Raw genomic sequence first — 19486 nt, forward strand, 5'->3', positions numbered from 1 at the left:
TAAGAAGGAGCAAAAGAATACATCATTTTCTATGAACAGTAAGGAGTAGTTAGGAGTTAGTGTGGACAAGTGGGTGAAAGTTCCAAGTATAAAACCTTCATTCTATACAGAATACTTATTGAGTGCTGTGAATATATTCTGCCCTGGCTGAGAAAAGAAGGCTGAGGGCAAGAAGGGAAAGGAGCTATCACACAGCGGACCAGAGCTGTGATCTCCAGCAGGGATTTTATTTCTCTCGAGTGGTTCTGCCATTTGCTAGCTCTGTAACTATAGGCAATTTCCTGACACCCTCTCTGCCTCAATTAGCTCCATTCTAATAATAGAACTTATCTTGTGAGGTTGTTGTGATATATAAATGAGTTTTTACATGCCAAATATTTAAAACTGCGCTTAGCAGAGAGTAAATGTTTCTGTTATTGAAGTTGATGCTGATCTTTTTAGCCATGTTACTGTCCAACTCATTTTAAAGATGATTGAACTGGACTGTAAAAGGTAGAATGTGTGCCCTACATTGGGACTGATGATGTAGAAATTTGTTTTATCATTCATTCATTTTGTGTAAGCTTCATTTTCTTTACCCATAAAAATAAAGTACAAAGACCACATAAGTTCTGTTCCCTTTACAAGCTGACATTTTTTTCATATGTTCACATTTAAAAATCACATAAAAATAAAATTGACATGCACCCAAAAGAATTCAACATATGATTAATTCCATTAAAGCCCAAGCAAATGGATTACTTTTAAAGGAATTGTTCAGAATAATGGGTTTACTGTGCTTCTTTTGTTATTTCTAAGGAATGCACTAAATGGGTAAATTCTTTTTATTGCCTTGGCTTGCTGTTGTGTATGCAAGAATGACTAATGGATATTGTTTCCGCCTCCTGTATTTTCTAAAGTACAATTCAAGTACTTTGAAATCCTTTCCCCCCTCTTAAGACTCTTTCCTTTAGCATGCAAAGCTAAAGAGAATTGTTCTAAGACACAGCCTATAATTTTGTCACTTCAGCTCTGACTGGGAAAAAAAACACACACACAAAAACTAAAGTATGTACTTATAGTGTTAGCCATGCCTGGCTGAGGAGGTTAAATCTCATGGTACTAACAGGGGGATATAGTCCATCTTCAAAGAGATTAATTTTATTTATTATAATATATGCTTGGCCATCTCTTTTTATAAGTGATATTGAGATATAATTGATAAACAACTTTGCACATATGTAATATGCACTTTTTTTTTAGTTTGGACATGTGCATACACTCATTATAACATCACCACAATCAAAGTACTAAACTTATCCTTCACCTCCAAAAATGTTGTGTTCTTTTGTTGATTTGTTCTTATTAATTTTTGTTAACCTTAGACACTACCAGTATGTTGTATACTAGATCCCTCGAACTCATTCATCTCATATAACTGAAACTTTATATAAATTGAGCAACAACTCTTGATTTCCCCATCACCTCAACCCCCCGAATGCACCAAATCTCTTGTCTGATCTCAGAGGCTAAGCAGGGTAGGGTATGGCTAATACTCAGATAAGAGAGGTGAAATCAAATGTGACTTTTAAAACAGTACGATATTTATTGGTAGAAATGTAACATGTTTAAATTTTGAGAGCAGAACTTTCATTCTAAAACACCCAAAAATTCCTGACAGTGGATAAATCTCACTTGAATAAGCAGATGACAGAGACATGATTAGTATTACAAAGATTTACCTTTATTAATTTCATAATCAGCATTTTCTCAAAGCATTTTAATACTTCCTATATATAAAGCAATGAAAGTAGAAACATATTCTTGTCTTAAGATATTTCATAAAAAATAAACATTTATTGAAACTTTGAAGAAAGGGACTCATTCATAGAGCTACTCTGAACTGATTATTTCTGGACCCATTGGTCTATTAAGTTTGCTGTGATTCTCAGAATAACTTGGACTCCTTATTCTTGCTTTTTTTTTTTTTTATTTTGAGGGGGTGAGATAAATACTACAGTCAGTTGTTCTGCCCTTAGGTGAAGACCAAGTCAAATTAGAGGGTTAGGGGCCTGGGGGAGTGATAGTGGGGAACATCATGAAGGAAGCCTCTATTCTATGCCAAGATGCCATTTATAATAACCCATACCTTTAATAAGTCCCATTTTTTCCACTGTGAGACATGTTACAAGATAAACAGAAGCATATTAAAAAATTTAAGAGTTTATTTGAACAAAAATGGATTCATAGCCAGCAGAGTCAAACCAGAAGTGGTCCTCACCACCACTCCATGATCAGAGCCGGAAAAGACTTTTAGAGGTTTCCCCACCATCCCAAAGTAGAGCATTCCTAGGAAAGCATTCCTAAGCCTTGATGGCATAAAGCAAAGAGTTTCCCTGCTTTCCAAAGTGCACCTTATTTCTCAATTTTTACAGATTCCCAATTAATGGATAAGTATACAAATCCAAACTATTGTGGCTGGAGAGTTACTTAAGTGGAAATTGTAAATCCCTTCTGTTCTTCTAGTTGCTTTTTTTGTTTTTGTTTTTATATTGCAACCTCAGTGTAATCTAAGCATGAATTCAGCTTAATTAAAATAAGTATGTGTGCAGAAGCAAATTATGTGTTGGTGTGGTGAGACTTCTGTGAGTCTCACTCTTGGAATTGTTAATTGAGCTTGGGGTGAAAATAGATGAAAATAATCTTTGTTAATTAAATTCGGGCACTGTCTCAAAGTCATTGTTAAGTAGGGAAAGGCAAATATGAACCTGAAGACCTCAGAATGCAGATCCCTGGAGAATTAACATGAGGCCTAGATATGATTTATTTTTAAAAGTAGTTGGGAAATTTTCAAGGTAAATTGAAATGCCTGTGACACATAGATTTATAATTTAAAATGATAAGTAATGTAAACAGCATGATTTTAATTCCTAGGTATCATGGGAGACATCTTCCAACTGAATCCAAATTATTTTGCCAAATCAGGGCAAGTAAATTCCCCTGCTATCAGCCCACAGAACAGTAGCAGGACTAGATAAATATTTGGATTGTGTATCCTGTGAATTGTTTTATTATTTTTTTAAATAGCATTATAGAGTAATGCTTATAAATTTTGAAGGTATCAGGCCTGTTTTGGAGATCTGCCTACATCGTTTCTTTTTCTTATGACCTCAAGTATATTACTTATTTCCTCTATGCTAATTTTTTCCCTTGTAAAATTAAAAACAATATCCAATTTATAAGGTTATTGGGAGGATTAAATGAGATATTATATGCAAACTGCTTTGCATGTATGTGGCATATCGTAGATGTTCAAGAAATAGCAGCTATTATTATTGCTATAAGTTCTTAATAACAAATTTATTTTCAAAACTCCTCTCTCTTATTTTTCTTTTTTCCTTAACTTCATAAAATGTCCTGAACATTAATATTTTCAAAAATGAAGAAGGGAGGGGAAGTAAAAACTAAATTAATTTAAATTTCTTTTCCTACTTTAAGAATTATGGTAACAGACATAAATCCCTAGACACCCTTGGAATTCCATTTTTCCATCGGTTGTCAATCGAGTCTAAATCTAATGTGTATAAACACAGCATGCAGTTCAATGTACCTGAAACACATTAACTAGACTACAATATACTTGTAAGGATTTTAAGACATGATGAAATTGCCTACTGCTTTATATTTACATCCTATCTCTTTCTGACTTTCATTAAGCTGCTTGGCCATGATCCTACAAGGCTATGTTCTTTTCTTTCTTAATTTCCCTAATCAATTCTTCTATGGTGAGGACTCCTTTTTAACCTTGGATCGTGTAATATAAACTTCGGGAAATACTTTAAGTTTATATAGTCTTCTATGCGGATGACTAATTTTCTTCTCCATGCATAAACACTTGATTACTTTTCCATCCAATTTATCCAACTTCCTACAGCTCTTTTTCACTCGCACGGTTTGCTGTCATTCACCACTTCATAACATTTCTAGAGTGCCTCCCATTTGTCAGCCATTTTTATCCTAAGAACTGGGAGTGAATAATCAGATATAGCTTCTGGTCTCAAGGCACTCAGTGCCAAAATGGGCAGTCAGAAAACTAACAGCCAATTGTGATAAAGAGTGATGTTTGGATGACATGAGTCATTGGAGAATACTAAGGGATTACATAACTTAAATTCCTGGAAGGTAGGATGGTCTCAGAACCCATCCCAAAGTGAGTGACATATAAGCTAAGAGTTAAAAGATGACTAAGAGGCAGTTAAAAGGAGGAAGGGTATGTAGAGAAAACCCCCAGTCTACCTCCTATGTTTCTCCTTTATCTCGCACTACTCCCACATCCACAACACTTCTGATACCAGGTATGTGGGAGTTTGTCCTCCACCAAGCAATTCACTGAGACAGCTACTGGGTGTCCTACAATTGAACTCAATTCTCACACTATCCACTTGCAGTCAGTGTCAGATCTCACAGGGCTCAGTCCCATAAGATTACTCCCATCACATTTTAGATGCCAATGGCAAGTGCAAATTATCACCTGTGCCTCTGACTAATTGGCTTTAAATCAGAGGTTCTTTCAACCTCCTTAGGTTTGATGAATATGTTAGAGCAGCTCACAGGACTCAAGAAAACAGCTTCAACTTATGTTTACATGTTATTAAAGGATATGTTAAAGGATACAGATGAACAACCAGATGAAGAAATACATATGGCAATATCCGGAAGCATCCAGAGTGCAAGAGCTTCTGTCCCTGTGAAATTGGTGTGCATCACCCTTCCAGTACATGGATTAATCACCAAACGAAAAGTTCCCTGACACCTGTCCTTTGGGGATTTTTATGGAGGCGGCATTACATAGGCATGATCAAACAACTCCATTTCCACTTCTCTCCCCTCTCTGGAGAATGGGAGATGGGACTGAAAATGCCAAGCTTCCAATCATAGCTTAGGTCTTTTGGTGACCAGCCTCCATCCAGGAACACACCCAGAGTCACCTCAATGGAACAAAAGATGCTCCCACTGCTCTTATCACGTAGGAATTTACAAGGGTTTTAGGAATGTTATGCCAGATATTGGAGGCAGAGACCAACATATATATATATGTATGTGTATGTGTGTATATATATATATATATATATTTTTTCCTATCACCCCACAAAGGGTAATCCAAGTGAATAAAAACTCAGTCAAGATGGCATTTCCTATGTGTGTGAATGCAATACCTTCAATAAGCCAGAACACATTGTGTGGATAGGAAGATAAAGTTGAAGAGGTGAATGGAGGTCTTTGTTATTATGTAACAAAGTTTTACTGTACACCAAAGTTGACTAAGTACTTTATAGTACAAACACTAAAAGGTATTATTATCCCTTATTTTATAACAGAGGAGCATGAACTTCAGTTTAAGTAATGTGTACAAGGTCATATCGTCAGTTACACCTAAAGAGGCCAGGACTCAATCAAGGCCTTTCAAGATTATTTAAGGATAAATAAACTATGTGCACATTATTACATGTTTCAAAGTCTGCTTTGAAGAAATCTCAAACTTAGTTAGAAAGCATAGTACAGGTAAACAGTTGTTTTAAAAATGCAAATTTCTACAATGTGTTTAGCACAATCTTAAGCATATTTTAAGAATTTAACAATTCATTGCTATTTTGTTATCTTACTGCATTTTCTTCTTTTTCTTTCTTTTTTTTTCTTTTTTGCTAGAATGCAATCTCATTGCTTGATCTGCCTTTTTCCTGGTGGTGTCTGATTCTTAGAACAGTGATTAATGAGTATTTGTTGAATAAATGGATTAATACATCTTAAACTCTCCAGAAATTTCAGAATTCGGGAATATAAATCGTATTTTCTCCAAAATCACTTTTTTTTTTAAAGAATCACATGTTTCTGTATATTTCCTCACACCTCAAGTTCTAAGGTAGCGGTTCTCAACCTGTGGGTCGCGACCTCTTTGGGGGCCAAACGACCCTTTCACAGGGGTCGCCTAAGTACATCCTGCATATCAGATATTTACAGTACGATTCATAACAGTAACAAAATTACAGTTTGAAAGTAGCAATGAAAATAATTTTATGATTGGGGGTCACCACAACATGAGGAACTGTATTAAAGGGTCGCGGCATTAGGAAAGTTGAGAACCACTGTAATCTAAGGCATCGATTTTCACTGGTGTTTAGTTTCCTTTTGAAAAGGACATTTTACATCATTTGAAGAACTCACTGAAACATTTGCATGAATCTCAACTCTGTTTTCAATAAGAATTTACATCTTCCCCACCCTCTGCCTGGAGAGCTCTTCTCTCCGATCTCCACATCGCTGTCTTTGTCCCGTGTCTTCAGGTCTACACTCAGAAAGCACCTAATTCCTAATGAAACTACACCTCACAGCACCTCTCCCCTGCTTTCATTTTACAGTTTGCAATTATCACCATTTAAAAATTATGCTACTAAAATCAATAAAATATATTTTAAAAAATGTATGCTACTTATTTTTGTTAATAGTTTCTCTCCTCCAACAAGAATTAAAGTTTTGTTAAGGCAAGAATTTCTTCTTTCCCCTTGATTTGTTTTTCCCCAATGCCTGTGCTCAATGAAAATTTGTGAAGTGAATGAATCTCTCCAGGTTGGCAGAGAAAACAGTTGTTCAAACACCAGGTGATAGGAGAGCATCTGTTAGAAGACATGGTAGAATCCCAGAGAGAGTTTGGTAGAAACAAGGAATGAGAGCTGGGGAATTTCCCAGACTTGAAAGACCAGCAGAAGTCCACTGTATGGGATCAGAGCTTTTCAAGCAGAATGCCAGAAAGATAGAAGCACTCAGGTGCCAGAGCTTTAGTTGAACTGCTTTATTTTTTTTAGTCTCCTGTCCTAATTCCATTTTCCTCCAGATACTTTTTGCACAGAAATAGTGAAGCTGTAGTACTAGGAACACACAGAGCTCTTATATAAAAAAAAATTTCTCCCATTGTGCCTGGTAAATTATTAGTAATTTTACAAAACCTCCTCTTAGCAATTCCATATGCTGTGTTGCCTTCCATGTTCCCTGCTATATTTGCAAGGATACTTTTATTATTATTATTATTATTATTGTTATTTTAGTCCTCATCCAAGGATAATTTTTCCATTGATATTTTTAGAGAGAGTGGAGGGGAGGGCGGTGGATGTGGAGGGGGAGAGAGAGAGAGAGAGAGAGAGAGAGAGAGAGAGAGGGAGAGAAACATGGATGTGAGAGAGACACATCAATTGGTTGCCTCCAGAACTCACCTGGTCTGGGGTAGGGGACCGAGCCTGCAACCAAGGTACATGGCAAGGACACTTTTAGTTGCAGGTGACAGAAAACTATCCAAACTAGTTTGAACACAAATGGGAAATTTTTGGCCTTTATTGCTGAAATGCCAGAGGTAGAGATAGATATAGTCAATACTATTATGATAACAATGTATGGTGCCAGGTGGGTACTGGAAATATCAGGGGGAAAACTTTATAAAGTATATGATCATCTAACCACTGTACTGTGTATATGCCTGAAACTAATACAAAATAGTATTTAATGTAAACTGTAATTGAAAAATAAAATTTAAAAAGAAGTCAGGAGAAACCACAGATGTTTTTAAAAAGAATGGCAAAAGAAGTTAAAAAAAAAAAGCTAGAATCAGGAACAGCAACATTCATCAGGACTCCATCTCAGCCCCTGGCTTTCTTCACAAGGCAGAACTACAATCATGGAAAACAGCACCCTGATCATCTCCTACCAGCTTATCTTCCATAGCAGGGAGAATTTCCCCCCATAGCTCTGCCAGAAGCATCTCAAAGAACATGCTAATTGCCCTGACTTGGACCATGTGCCCAGCTATTTGCCATCAGCTCTGACCCCTTGATTGACAGTCCCTCTAGGATTAGAGTTGAAAGGGAAATTCGGAAACTCTCCAATGAAAATGTGAGATGTTGTTACCAAAAGGAATATGAAGGGATGGTGGGCATTTAGAAACAAATGTCAACAAACACTTGACAAGTCATGGTTGATCAGCTAAATTGATTGTGGAAATGTTTCCTGACTACATTTCCATGGGCCTTCAGTGGATTGAAAATGTATGCACAACTTGCCTATATAAGAATGATACATGTAGGGCTATTTCATTTTGGTTTTCCTTTGATTTACTCCATTTACACTAACATGAAAGGATGTCTCAAACACTTTAAATCTTTATCTTTTGTTATTTCCAGATGAGTTAGTTTTACACACTCATTGTTTTTCCATATTCATTCATTATGTAACTGAACACATTTTTACTGAATACTATGCACATAATAATATGATGCTGCTTCATATGAAAATGTTTCCAATAAGACATTCCTTTGAAAATTATTTTCCCATGAGATATTATTAGTTCTTCTGCTAGCTAAATAAACAAGCAAAGTGAGTAAATAGGGAATAAAATATTATATTTTAATGAGTGAAACACCCACAAAAATAAACAGGGATATTGTAATAAGTGTTTGACAGCAAGGCATGCTTTCTCTGACGGATGGTGTGTCAGCTGAGTGGTGAAGGCTGGGATTGTGCGGGCTGGTCTGAGCTGGGGAAGGATGTTCAGGCAGGAAGATCGTGTTTCTCAGTTCTGAGTAAGGAAGAGTCAATTGTGGCCAAAGGGATCATGTAGGAAGTTAGAGACCTTGTTAAGAAATTTCAATGCAGACTCAATAAGTTGGGAAGACATTGAGGTTCTTTAGAAAGCTGAGAAATGACACAATATTAATGTACAGTTAAAAGAAGAAACTGGCTGCTTTGAGAAAGATTGTAGATGAGCAAGAATGGGAGCAAGGGGGCTAATCATTTAGTGATTGCAGTACTTCAAGAAGTGGCATTTACATCGTTGTTCTTCATGGTGTGGTGACATGCCCCTAGAAAATGACATGCCATATGTTCAAGTGCTGGAGCATATGTGCAAGTTCACTTGAGCTTGTGAACACATCACGGTCCACCTGGGCACTGAAGCAGTGGCAGGTAGCAGTGCGAACACCCAACTAATTTATGTCTTTTGTTTATTTGATGATTATTGGTTGGTGATTTTCTTTAATTAACTACTATATTTGGACTAGCTGAGCTAAGACAATGGTCATTAAAATAAGACAGTGAGACCAATTTAATTCTAAGTACTTATGATAATGCTACAACTATTTAAGTCCAGCTTATGTGTTTGTTAGTTTTTAAATTGCAGGTACATTATTTCTTAGGGTAAATGATTGTGCTAATAATTAGTCTTCAGCTTTCAATCTTTTCATTTGTGTTTCTTTTATGCTTTAAAAATACAGACCAATGCAAATTTTATCACATTTCATAAATTAATTTTAAAGGTAATTTCTGATTGAACAATACATGGATCATACTTTTTATTTAGGTACATTTCCAACCTGATAGATACATTTTCCAAGTAGAAAATTTTTAAAGAAAATTTTTGCATTCCTATAAATATTATAAATGTTATTCAAAATGCTAGTCAATTTTTTAAAATATGTTTGAAATAATAATGAGTAAAACAATGATTATTTTCTGATTGTGCTCATTAGTTCTTAACCACATTCAAGTAAACTCAATTTTTTTATACTTTATGTTCTACTTTAGATTTTAAAAGCCTGTCTTTTTATATTACAGATCGTTGCCTTGCGTGAACAAAATGTTCATATACAAAGGAAAATGGCATCAAGTGAGGGATCCACAGAGTCAGAACATCTTGAAGGGATGGAACCTGGCCAGAAAGTTCATGAAAAGGTATGACCCATATAACATGCTCTTACATGGAAATGCTTACTTGCTATACATCATTTGACAGGAATATAAAATGTAAAATTCATGTAATAATTATTATATTTTGATTTGTTTGTCAAAAGTTCATGATGATTCCTTTTCATTTATTGCTCTCAATTTAATTCTCTTAAAAATATGTGTGTGTTGCCCTAACCGGTTTGGCTCAGTGGATAGAGAGTCGGCCTGCGGACTCAAGGGTCCCAGGTTCGATTCCATTCAAGGGCATGTACCTTGGTTGCGGGCACATCCCCAGTAGGGAGTGTGCAGTAGGCAGCTGGTCGATGTTTCTAACTATCCCTCTCCCCTCTTCTCTGTAAAAATTCAATAAAATATATTTTTAAAAATGTGTGTGTTTATGCCCTGGCCAGTGCAGCTCACTTGGTTGCAGCATCATCCAGGATACCAAAAGGTAGTTGGTTCAATTCCTGGTCAAGGCACATACCCAGGTTTTGGCTTCAGTCCCTTATCGGGGTGTGTACAGGAGGCAACTGATCAATGGATTGGTGTTTCTCTCTCACATCAATGTTTCTTCCTCTCTCTCCTTCCTCTCTCTAAAAGTCAATAAACATATCCTTGAATGAGAATTTTTAAAAAATATGTGTGTTTATGCTTATACATATATGAATGTCTCATTACTTACTATTAACTTGATTCTCTTAAAAATAATTCAGTCGTCTATAATTATATACCCAGGACTTTTTAAAATACAAGAACAATAATTTTGATTTATAACTGATATTTGTACAGTTGTCAAAAATCCATGATTTATCACTACAAAAACTTTTTGGTAATTTCTTATTTTACTTAGTATTTTCTGTTTGTTTGGGAAGGCCTTGGCAGTACTCCTATTAATGATAAATTGCATAAAAGAACATCTAAAGTCATAAGATTTTTACTGCTTTTTTGGAAGGGAGTGATTCTCCATTTGGGTGGGGCTTAAGCTCAGGCCACGGAAACAAGCAGTCTGTTTGGCCCTTTTCTGTGCTGAACCACTTGTATCCAGCGCAAGAGGAAGAAGGTTCGTTGCTGGTAGGTCTGGAATCAGGTGAATGTGCACATCCTGTGCTTGGGGCTCAGGCAGTCTCCTGATATTTGTCTTCAATAAGTTTTATCTTTGGGTGGAACTCTTTAATCATCAAGATCACATGAATCAGGTAGATAAATTGGTGCCATTGCAAATGTCAAGAGGTTTTAAAACATAGAGATTACAAAGCCACAAAACAAATAGCACTAGACTTTTTACAAGAAGATAAATTGAGCACTTCCTCACTCACCCAGTTGAAATAAATGGAAGGACTTCTTATGTTTCCAAATTCAGGTAAAAAAGCAAAGGAAGCCCAATAAACCAGACTGATTTCTGAGACCACCATCAAGTCTTGTGGCTAGAAGCAAACAGCCCTTTATTTAAGGTTTCATTATTTTAAGCTTTATCCATGTATTTTATAGATCTTAAAATAAATATTAAAATAAACTATAATCTGACAGCTAGATTTTATAAGATGTATCTCAAATCTGAATACCTATTACCTCTCTTTCCATCAGATAAATGAATTGACACTAATTCAGTAAATAAACCACCAAGATCTTTAGAATAAGGCATTTGCACATGAAACTAAATTTAGGGAACTAACATTATAATTTTCTATTACTGTTTAATTTTATTTTATGAATACTATATTTATTTTGTATGTATTTTATTTATTTAATTTTATTTTATTGCTGTTTTATTTTAATCATGTCATCAGTAATACAGTGCTATCCCTTTCCTCAGAGAATAATAGAATCCCACTCATTTAGATATGAAAATGGACTTTATATAGTCATCTAGTCTTTTTTTTTAGAAGCCTATAAAATATTGTCTTCTGTAAAAATGTTATATTTATAATCATCCAGATTAGAATAAAAGAAAGATGCATTTCAAAGGCATAAAACCTTGACATCTTGTCTACTAAAATAAAACTATTTGATGCTGAAGAATTCTTCTAGTACTTCTGAAGAGGAGGGTTACTCATACAAGTATTGTTTTTTCAAATATTGTTTAAGATATAAATCCTAAATATCCAAGCATTATGGAATGTAAGAATTCATGTCAGATTAAGTTTTAGAAATTCATTACAGAAATAGGACGAGGACCTATGTGTAACTGATGTTTTGTTTGTGGACTCCATAGGTAGAGGAGTATGTATGTAAGATTCTGAATACTTGTCTTTAACTTTCTTTGCCTTCCAGTTTTTTGTGAAGGCGTTTCAACCAGTATAGAGAAATTCTATGACATGGCTATCTCACCCACTCTTTTTTTTCCCCTCTTTATTTTTTGTTTCCATCACTATTTATCCCACCTATACTCCCATCCACCTCCAAGCCCCCTGCACTCACCATACCATAGTCCCTGTCCATTAGTTATCCCTGTCCATTAGTTCTTATTTCATTTTCCCCAATACCATTTATCACTTCTATGCCCTCTTTCATATCCTACTCCCCCCCCACAATCACCATAGTGTTGCCTATTTCCATGAGTCCTCTCTCTTTTTTTTTCTTTTTTGCTCAATTCCTCCACCCTCCCCAACAATCCCCCCACCAGAGCTGTCTGCCTGCTCTCTATCTGTGAGTTTGTCTCAATTTTGCCAGGCAGACCAGTTTGTTCATTAAATTCCACATATGAGTGAAACCATATGGTACTTGTCTTTCTTTGACTGGCTTATTTCACTTAGTATAATGTTTTACAAGTCCATCCATGCTGTTGCAAAGGGTAACATTTTCTTCCTTTTTATGGCCAAGTAGTATTTCATTGTTTACATATACCATAGCTGTTTTATCCCTTCTCCTACTGATGGACACTTGGGCTGTAGAGAACCCAGAAATAAAGTCACTCAATCTTGTTAAAAATTATTTTAGTTTTTAATATTTTTATTGATTTCAGAGAGGAAAGGAGAAGGAGAAAGATATAAAAACTTCAATGATGAGAGAGAATCATTGACTGGCTATCTCCTGTACAAGCCCACAACCCGGGCATGTGCCTTGACCGGGAATCAAATCATGACTTCCTGGTTCATTGGTTGACGCTCAACAACTGAGCCATGACGGCTGGGCAGATGGATGATTTTTAAATGATTTGGAATAATGATAAACTAATATTATTTAATATATTATACCCCTATCCTACAAGTGAAGCTAAAATATGTCATGTGTACATACTTTTTAAATTTAAAAGTAAACTGTGTTTTAGTTTATATGACACCTGAGATGATTCAAGAAAGCTCTCCAAAAGATTTATTTATATCACAATTCCTTGCCTGACCTTTTCTCAACTTTATTGTGATATAATTGATGTATAACATTGTGTACACTTAAGATGTACAATGTAATGATTTGGTAAATGGATGAACTGTAAAATGATCACAATAAGGTTAGTTAACACATTCACTACCTCACATAGTTATCTTTTGTGTAGGGAGGGGGATGAGGATATTTAAGATCTATTCTTTTAGCAATTTTCAAGCATAAAATACATTATTGTTAACTATAAGAGCCATGTTGTATATTAGATCCTCAGAACTTATTCATTTCCTAACTGCTGACATTTCTTAATAAAATATGAAATAATATCCTAATTATTACTTTATCATCCTTAAGTAAATACTCCTCAATTGCACGCATATAACATTGTAAAGCATCTTTTATTTTCAAAATTATTCCCTATAACATGATTATTTAAACTATATCGATATCATTGAATAACAAATACCATAGCATTGTCATTTAAATCCTAACAGTTTTTAACTGAGAACTGCTCTAGAGGTATATTCAAACAACAAAAAAAAAAGAGCATATTATTTTGGGGGAGTGTCTATGCAATGAAATTTATCACTGTAGGATGATTGTTGCATTAGTGTGTAAATTACAAAATGGTTATTGAGGGGAAAATGACAAACTATGGTAAGGTACTATGGAACAGTCAGAAAGTGACTTGTAAATCCTAGTCACATGGATTACCCTTTGTTTAGGGCAGTAAAGTTACTTAAATTGTAACTAAGTTACAATTTAATTAAGTTACTAGTAATTAAGTTACTAGTCTGTGTGGGTTATTAGCCACAGGAGATATTTTATGTGTATGGCTTGAGAACCCTGCTGACAAAGTAGTTGATAAAAATAGTCTTATAAGAGCACACTCTGAAACAGGCCTATTACTCGTAGAAAAGTTGTGTGATCATTAACATTTTCAAAACAAAAAATGAAAAGAAAATACAAGCTGAACTGAAACAAGCTCAAATGTTTTTAATCAGTTGTTCTAGAAGAGCATAAATATTCCTAGGGTAATCAAAATTTTCAGAACACAAAATTTTACCTCATTAGGAGTTCAGACTGAGCTCAAGAGCTTTCTTTCTGTTGCTTTCTAGAGGTCGGTTAATTTGTCAGTTTTTGGTGGGTTTTTTTTTTTTCAAGAAACATGCTACTCTCATAGAGATAACCCTCCATGATCGTATAGTCTGCACTTCCAACTATTTTTTCCTGCTGTAAATGTTTACTAAGTGACATGGATAAGCAGAATGTTAGTCAGTGATGGCGACTCAGGAGACATAGTCCTTGTAATAAATTCACTAGGAAACTGGAATGAGACATAAATATGCCCCCCCCCCAAAAAAAAAAGATATTACAGAAGATGGTAGATGGAGTCAAAATGACACTACAGCTTAAAGAAGGGATCAATTATTTCTGATTGTGGGTGTCAGAGAGACAGTGTGGAACACTGATTTGTTTGGACCTGGATGCAAATTCCATTTCTGCCAATTACTAGCAGTGTGCATGTGACCGTAGGCTTCCTCCCTGAGCATCAGTTGCAGGGAAATACACACGCCTAACTGACAGCTTTGCTGCAAGGAATAGAAACACTAACAATGAATGACAAAAAATCTTGGCACATTGATTGCAAGCATTAAGTAGTGTAGTTCTAGTATTTCATAATATGGGCTTTCATGTGCACTCATTTTTTAATAAGTATTTTGTGACGATCTTATTAAAGGTGCTAGGAAGTAGGTCCTGTTCTAGGTAGGCCAGAGTAATGAACAAGACAGATGAGGACACTGGCAACAATTGAATACATGTAAATGGTTAAAGGGGGTCAAAAGGTAAAAAGAAAAAATGTTTTTTAAAAAGCAGTGAATGTGAACCAAGGTGAGTGGGAGAGGATGTTAAATAGTCATGGCAAGGAAGAACTTTCTTTAGAACCACGTTTGGGGTTTCATCTGGGACTTTAAGCTTAGAGTTTCTGAGGCAAGGGAAGCACAGTGGACAAGGTACACCAAGGATAGGAAAGAGCTTCTTTGGCACATTCTCTGGAAGGAAAGGTGACAAGGTAACTGAAGCCGAGTGGTCAGGGGAGAGAGCAGCAGGGGACAGGACAGCAGTGAGAAGGGCCAGATCCTTTAAGTTCTTGTAGGCTGTGGTAAGGATCCCAATTTTTAAAATTATATTTTTATTGATTTCAGAGAAGAAGGGAGAGGGAGAGAGAGAGAAACATCAATGATGAGAGAGAATCATTCATTGTCTGCCTCCTGCACACCCCACACTGGTTCATAGGTTGATGCTCAACCATTGAGCGACATGGGTCGAGCAAGGAGCCTGATTTTATTCTCAAAGCAATGGAAACACATGGTATTTTAAACATGGAAGCATCCTGATTAAATACTTTTTGAGCAATCAGTGGCATTACAATTTTATGTGGATTTGTCATTTTTTTCACATATCAGGTTTCCAAAGTAGGTAGAGATTTTTATTTTATTAATTTTCTAGATATTAATTTTATAGGACCCTTGTCTTCTCACTTCCAGACAATAGTGTGCTCTCACATTCCCTCATGCCAGGTTGATTTCTCTAGGTTTTTGATGATTTTAAAAAAATGTCTCTCTAACCCAATCTGATTATTTCCAGTCATTTATTATTTCATAATTATACATATTTACTTGTTTCATAAAGTTGTTTATTTTATTACATACAAGAGTATGCTTTTTAAGAAAATTCATTAATATTTCCCACAACTTCTCTCATTAATTTTACTTTGAACCAATTCTCCAAGTCAGTGGCATTCAAGATTTTTGACCACTATGAATATAGCTCTTACACCTGGGCACGAGGCCCATGCTCTAGGCCAGTGATGGCGAACCTTTTGAGCTCAGAGTGTCAGCATTTTGAAAAACCCTAACTTAACTCTGGTGCCATGTCACATATAGAAATTTTTTGATATCTGCAACCATAGTAAAACAAAGACTTACATTTTGATATTTATTTTATATATTTAAATGCCATTTAACAAAGAAAAATCAACCAAAAAATGAATTCACGTGTCACCTCTGACACGCGTGTCATAGGTTCGCCATCACTGCTCTAGGCCCACACCTTATGGAGTCTTGCTTTAGCCCTGTGTGCTCCTTTCTTCAAGATAAGAAGTTCATGGGAACAAAGGAAATTATACATTGACTAGAGGCCCGGTGCACAAAATTCATGCATGGCAGGGGGTGGTCCCCCTCAGCCCAGCCTGCACCCTTTCCAATCTGGGACCCTTTGGGGGATGTCCAACTGCCGGTTTAGGTCAGAACTTAATAAATGTTAACAAAATGGAGTAATGTGAAAACCCATGCATAGTGATAGCCAAAAATTACCAGCAATATATTCTTGGATAAGCAAGTACTCAATAAATGTTAGCTAGTATTGTTACTTGTCATTATTCTAATGAACGATATAGTCTTTACTTAGGGATTTGGAGGTAAATTCAAACTTAAGGATTTGAAGTAAAATAAGGGACATAACAATCTCTTAGAATGAAAGGAAATACTTGTTAGAGCATCATATTGACAGGAGTGTTCCAAAGTCCTTCCCTAGGTCAATTCCTGGTCTAGGACTTTTCACATATTCACAATTAGACTTTATTATTGGCCTATACAATCCCTACTTGATTTGGCCCTTAATTCTATATATACATTTCTTTCACCTGATACATTGCTTATGCTTATAAAATTTATAATGAACTATCAGTTCTAGTTTTTCATTTTTATGCCTATAAATACTTTTCTTGTTTCAGTTTGTGGTGTTTTGTTTTGTTTTGTTTTGTTTTAGTTCTACATTTATTTAGTACTACATTTCTCTTCTCCTCACAGAATAAAATGTACTTTACAAAACTTTCCCATTTTATAGATTCATTCAAATCCTACAAATAATTTTTAGTGCTAGATTCTTTATGTCAATGATTGCAAATTTTAGTGTAAGTTCTTTGACCAAACAATAATTCATCTCTAACCATAACATTTTATAGAACTATTTTTGGAAATGGAATGGCACTCAGTGTTTATCCCTAAATGCTGGTAAGTTTTCAGTATATCTGTTCCTTTAATATCTGAATTTAATTAATAGTAATGAGGAGATAGAAGAGGGCTAGGCAGTTAGAGATGGGGAAGTGGAAGTGGAGTGCTGCAGACATGGGCAGAAAGTAGCTTGATGAGAAAAATCACTGACAAAATGACCTAGAACTGAACACCGCTGGGCAGGGAGAACCAGAGCCAGCTAGGAGGGAGTTACTAAGGCAACCCAGCTGGGCAGGGAAAGAAAGGTGGCTGGAGACTTGAGCTTTAAAATGTATGGATGGCCCTAACCCGTTTGGCTCAGTGGATAGAGAGTCGGCCTGCGGACTCAAGGGTCCCACGTTTGATTCTGGTCAAGGGCACATACCTTGGTTGTGGGCACATACCAGTAGGGAGTGTGCAGGAGGCAGCTGATGGGTGTTTCGCTCTCATCGATGTTTCTAACTCTCTATCCCTCTCCCTTCTTCTCTGTGAAAAATCAATAAAATATATTTTAAAAAAATGTATGGATGTTAATAAGGCAGGCAGCTTGCAGATAACCAGTCACAAGGCAGTGAGGCATATAACCAATCCTAAGGATGTTGCTAAGGCAGAATTATTTGAAATAACCAATCAGAAGCTAGCAAACTATTTATCTACACCTAGACAAAGAAGCTTAACAGGCAACCCACTTTGGGCCTGCTCCCTGCCTGCTACAGAGAGTCATTCTATCTCTCAATAAACTTTGCTTCCACTTACCATCTATGCCTGTGAACTCTTCAATTTTGTGAGACAACAAACTTCAACAGAAATGTTGGCATCAAATAAGAAGAATTACTAAGTTCTACTCTTTGGCCCCACCTTTCTCTGATACATGTTTCTCTCATACATTGATGTTTCTCTCTCTCTCTCCACCCCTCCCCGCTTCTTTTAGCTCTCTGTAAAATCAGTAAGAACATATCCTTGGATGAGGAATAATAATAGTGATAATAATAAATAGTAAAGGTGTATATTCTTTCTCTAAGATAAAAATTAGTTTTTATATGGCCTTCTTACTTGGAGATTATGAAAACATATTCAGCTTACTGTAAAATATATTTAAGGTGATTTGAACAGATGAAATATTACACATTTTTAAACAAAAGATTCATAAACAGTTCAGAAAAAATTTTGAATTTTAAAATTTTCCCACGGAGAAGTACCAAATTTCAAAATGGTGTAAAAAATATGCAGTACACAACTGTTCTTTAAAGCAATTAAGAAGGTTAGCATTTTAAAAGTGTTTTATTTTAGTTGCCTGATTGCTGTTTATATTTGGTTAAAATTGTTCTTACCTTGAGCCCATCAAAAAATATGCAGTTTTTAAAGAAGATTTTAATGGATCTCAGGTGCACAGAATTGGAATAACCATTCTCCTAATTAGAAAATGAACATCATTCAGTTGCACTGAACAAATATTTGTTGAATATGAATATATGTGAATATATGTGAATATATATATGCTAGAGGCCCAGTGCATGAAATTTGTGCACTCAGGGGGTTCCCTCAGCCTGGCCTGCACCCTCCCGCAGTCCACGGGGAGTGGGCCTAAGCCAGCAGTTGGACATCCTTAGCACTGCCGCAGAGACAAGAGAGGCTCCCACCACCACCACTGTGCTCGCCAGCCATGAGTCCAGATTCTGGCTGAGCAGCACTCCTCCTGTGGGAGTGCACTGACCACCAGAGGGAAGCTCCTGCATTGAGCATCTGCCCCCTGGTGGGCAGTGCATTTCATAGAGACCAGTCATTCCACTGTTCAGTCAATTTGCATATTGGCCTTTTATTATATACTAGAGGCCCAATGCATGAAATTCATGCAAGAGTAGGCCTTCCTTCCCCTGGCTGCTGGCACTGGCTTCCCTCTGGCATCTGGGACCCGGCCTTCCCTCTGGCCACCGGCAGGCACCCAGGACCCAGGCTTCCCTTGCTGTGAACCTGAGGAGGGGAGGTAAAGGAGTGAAGAAAAGACAGACAAGAGAATACAGCTAGGGCTCAGTGGATCTCCTGTGCCTGGATGAAGAGACAAAAGACCCAGCCTGCAAGCCGACACTTTATTTTATAAAAGTCTGATTAAAACAAGGGTAGATTAACATGAATACAAATGTTCTTGTTTTGGCAACACTTGCTGCACCTCCCACAGCCCATTTGGAAGGAATTAGGGAGGGCTACAAGGTCAGGCTTAATTATGCTAGGAGAGCTCTGCCCTCCAGGCTGGGACTTGTTTGTGGCCCTGTCACAGGTCAGCCCGAGGCTTGACCCTAGAGCCACTCCCTACACTTGGCAGCCCCGGCTTTGTCTGGAAGGTCAGAAGGACATCTGGTCTAATTAGC

At 36.4% G+C, this 19486-nt stretch overlaps 1 protein-coding gene across 14 annotated transcripts in view; it reads left to right on the forward strand.

Moving 5' to 3' along the window:
- PPFIA2 (PTPRF interacting protein alpha 2) overlaps window positions 1-19486 on the forward strand; it is a 472789-nt gene that overhangs the window by 331350 nt on the left and 121953 nt on the right. For all 14 annotated transcript variants that reach the window (XM_070409641.1, XM_070409642.1, XM_070409646.1 and 11 more), the window contains one exon: window positions 9634-9750. In XM_070409641.1, the coding sequence (XP_070265742.1) occupies window positions 9634-9750 (117 nt within the window). The remainder of the gene's footprint in view (window positions 1-9633; window positions 9751-19486) is intronic.

The sequence above is a fragment of the Myotis yumanensis genome, unplaced genomic scaffold (genome assembly GCF_028538775.1).
Source record: "Myotis yumanensis isolate MYYU_CA2020_CCGP unplaced genomic scaffold, mMyoYum1.0.hap1 SCAF_3, whole genome shotgun sequence".
NCBI classification, from domain to species: domain Eukaryota; kingdom Metazoa; phylum Chordata; class Mammalia; order Chiroptera; family Vespertilionidae; genus Myotis; species Myotis yumanensis.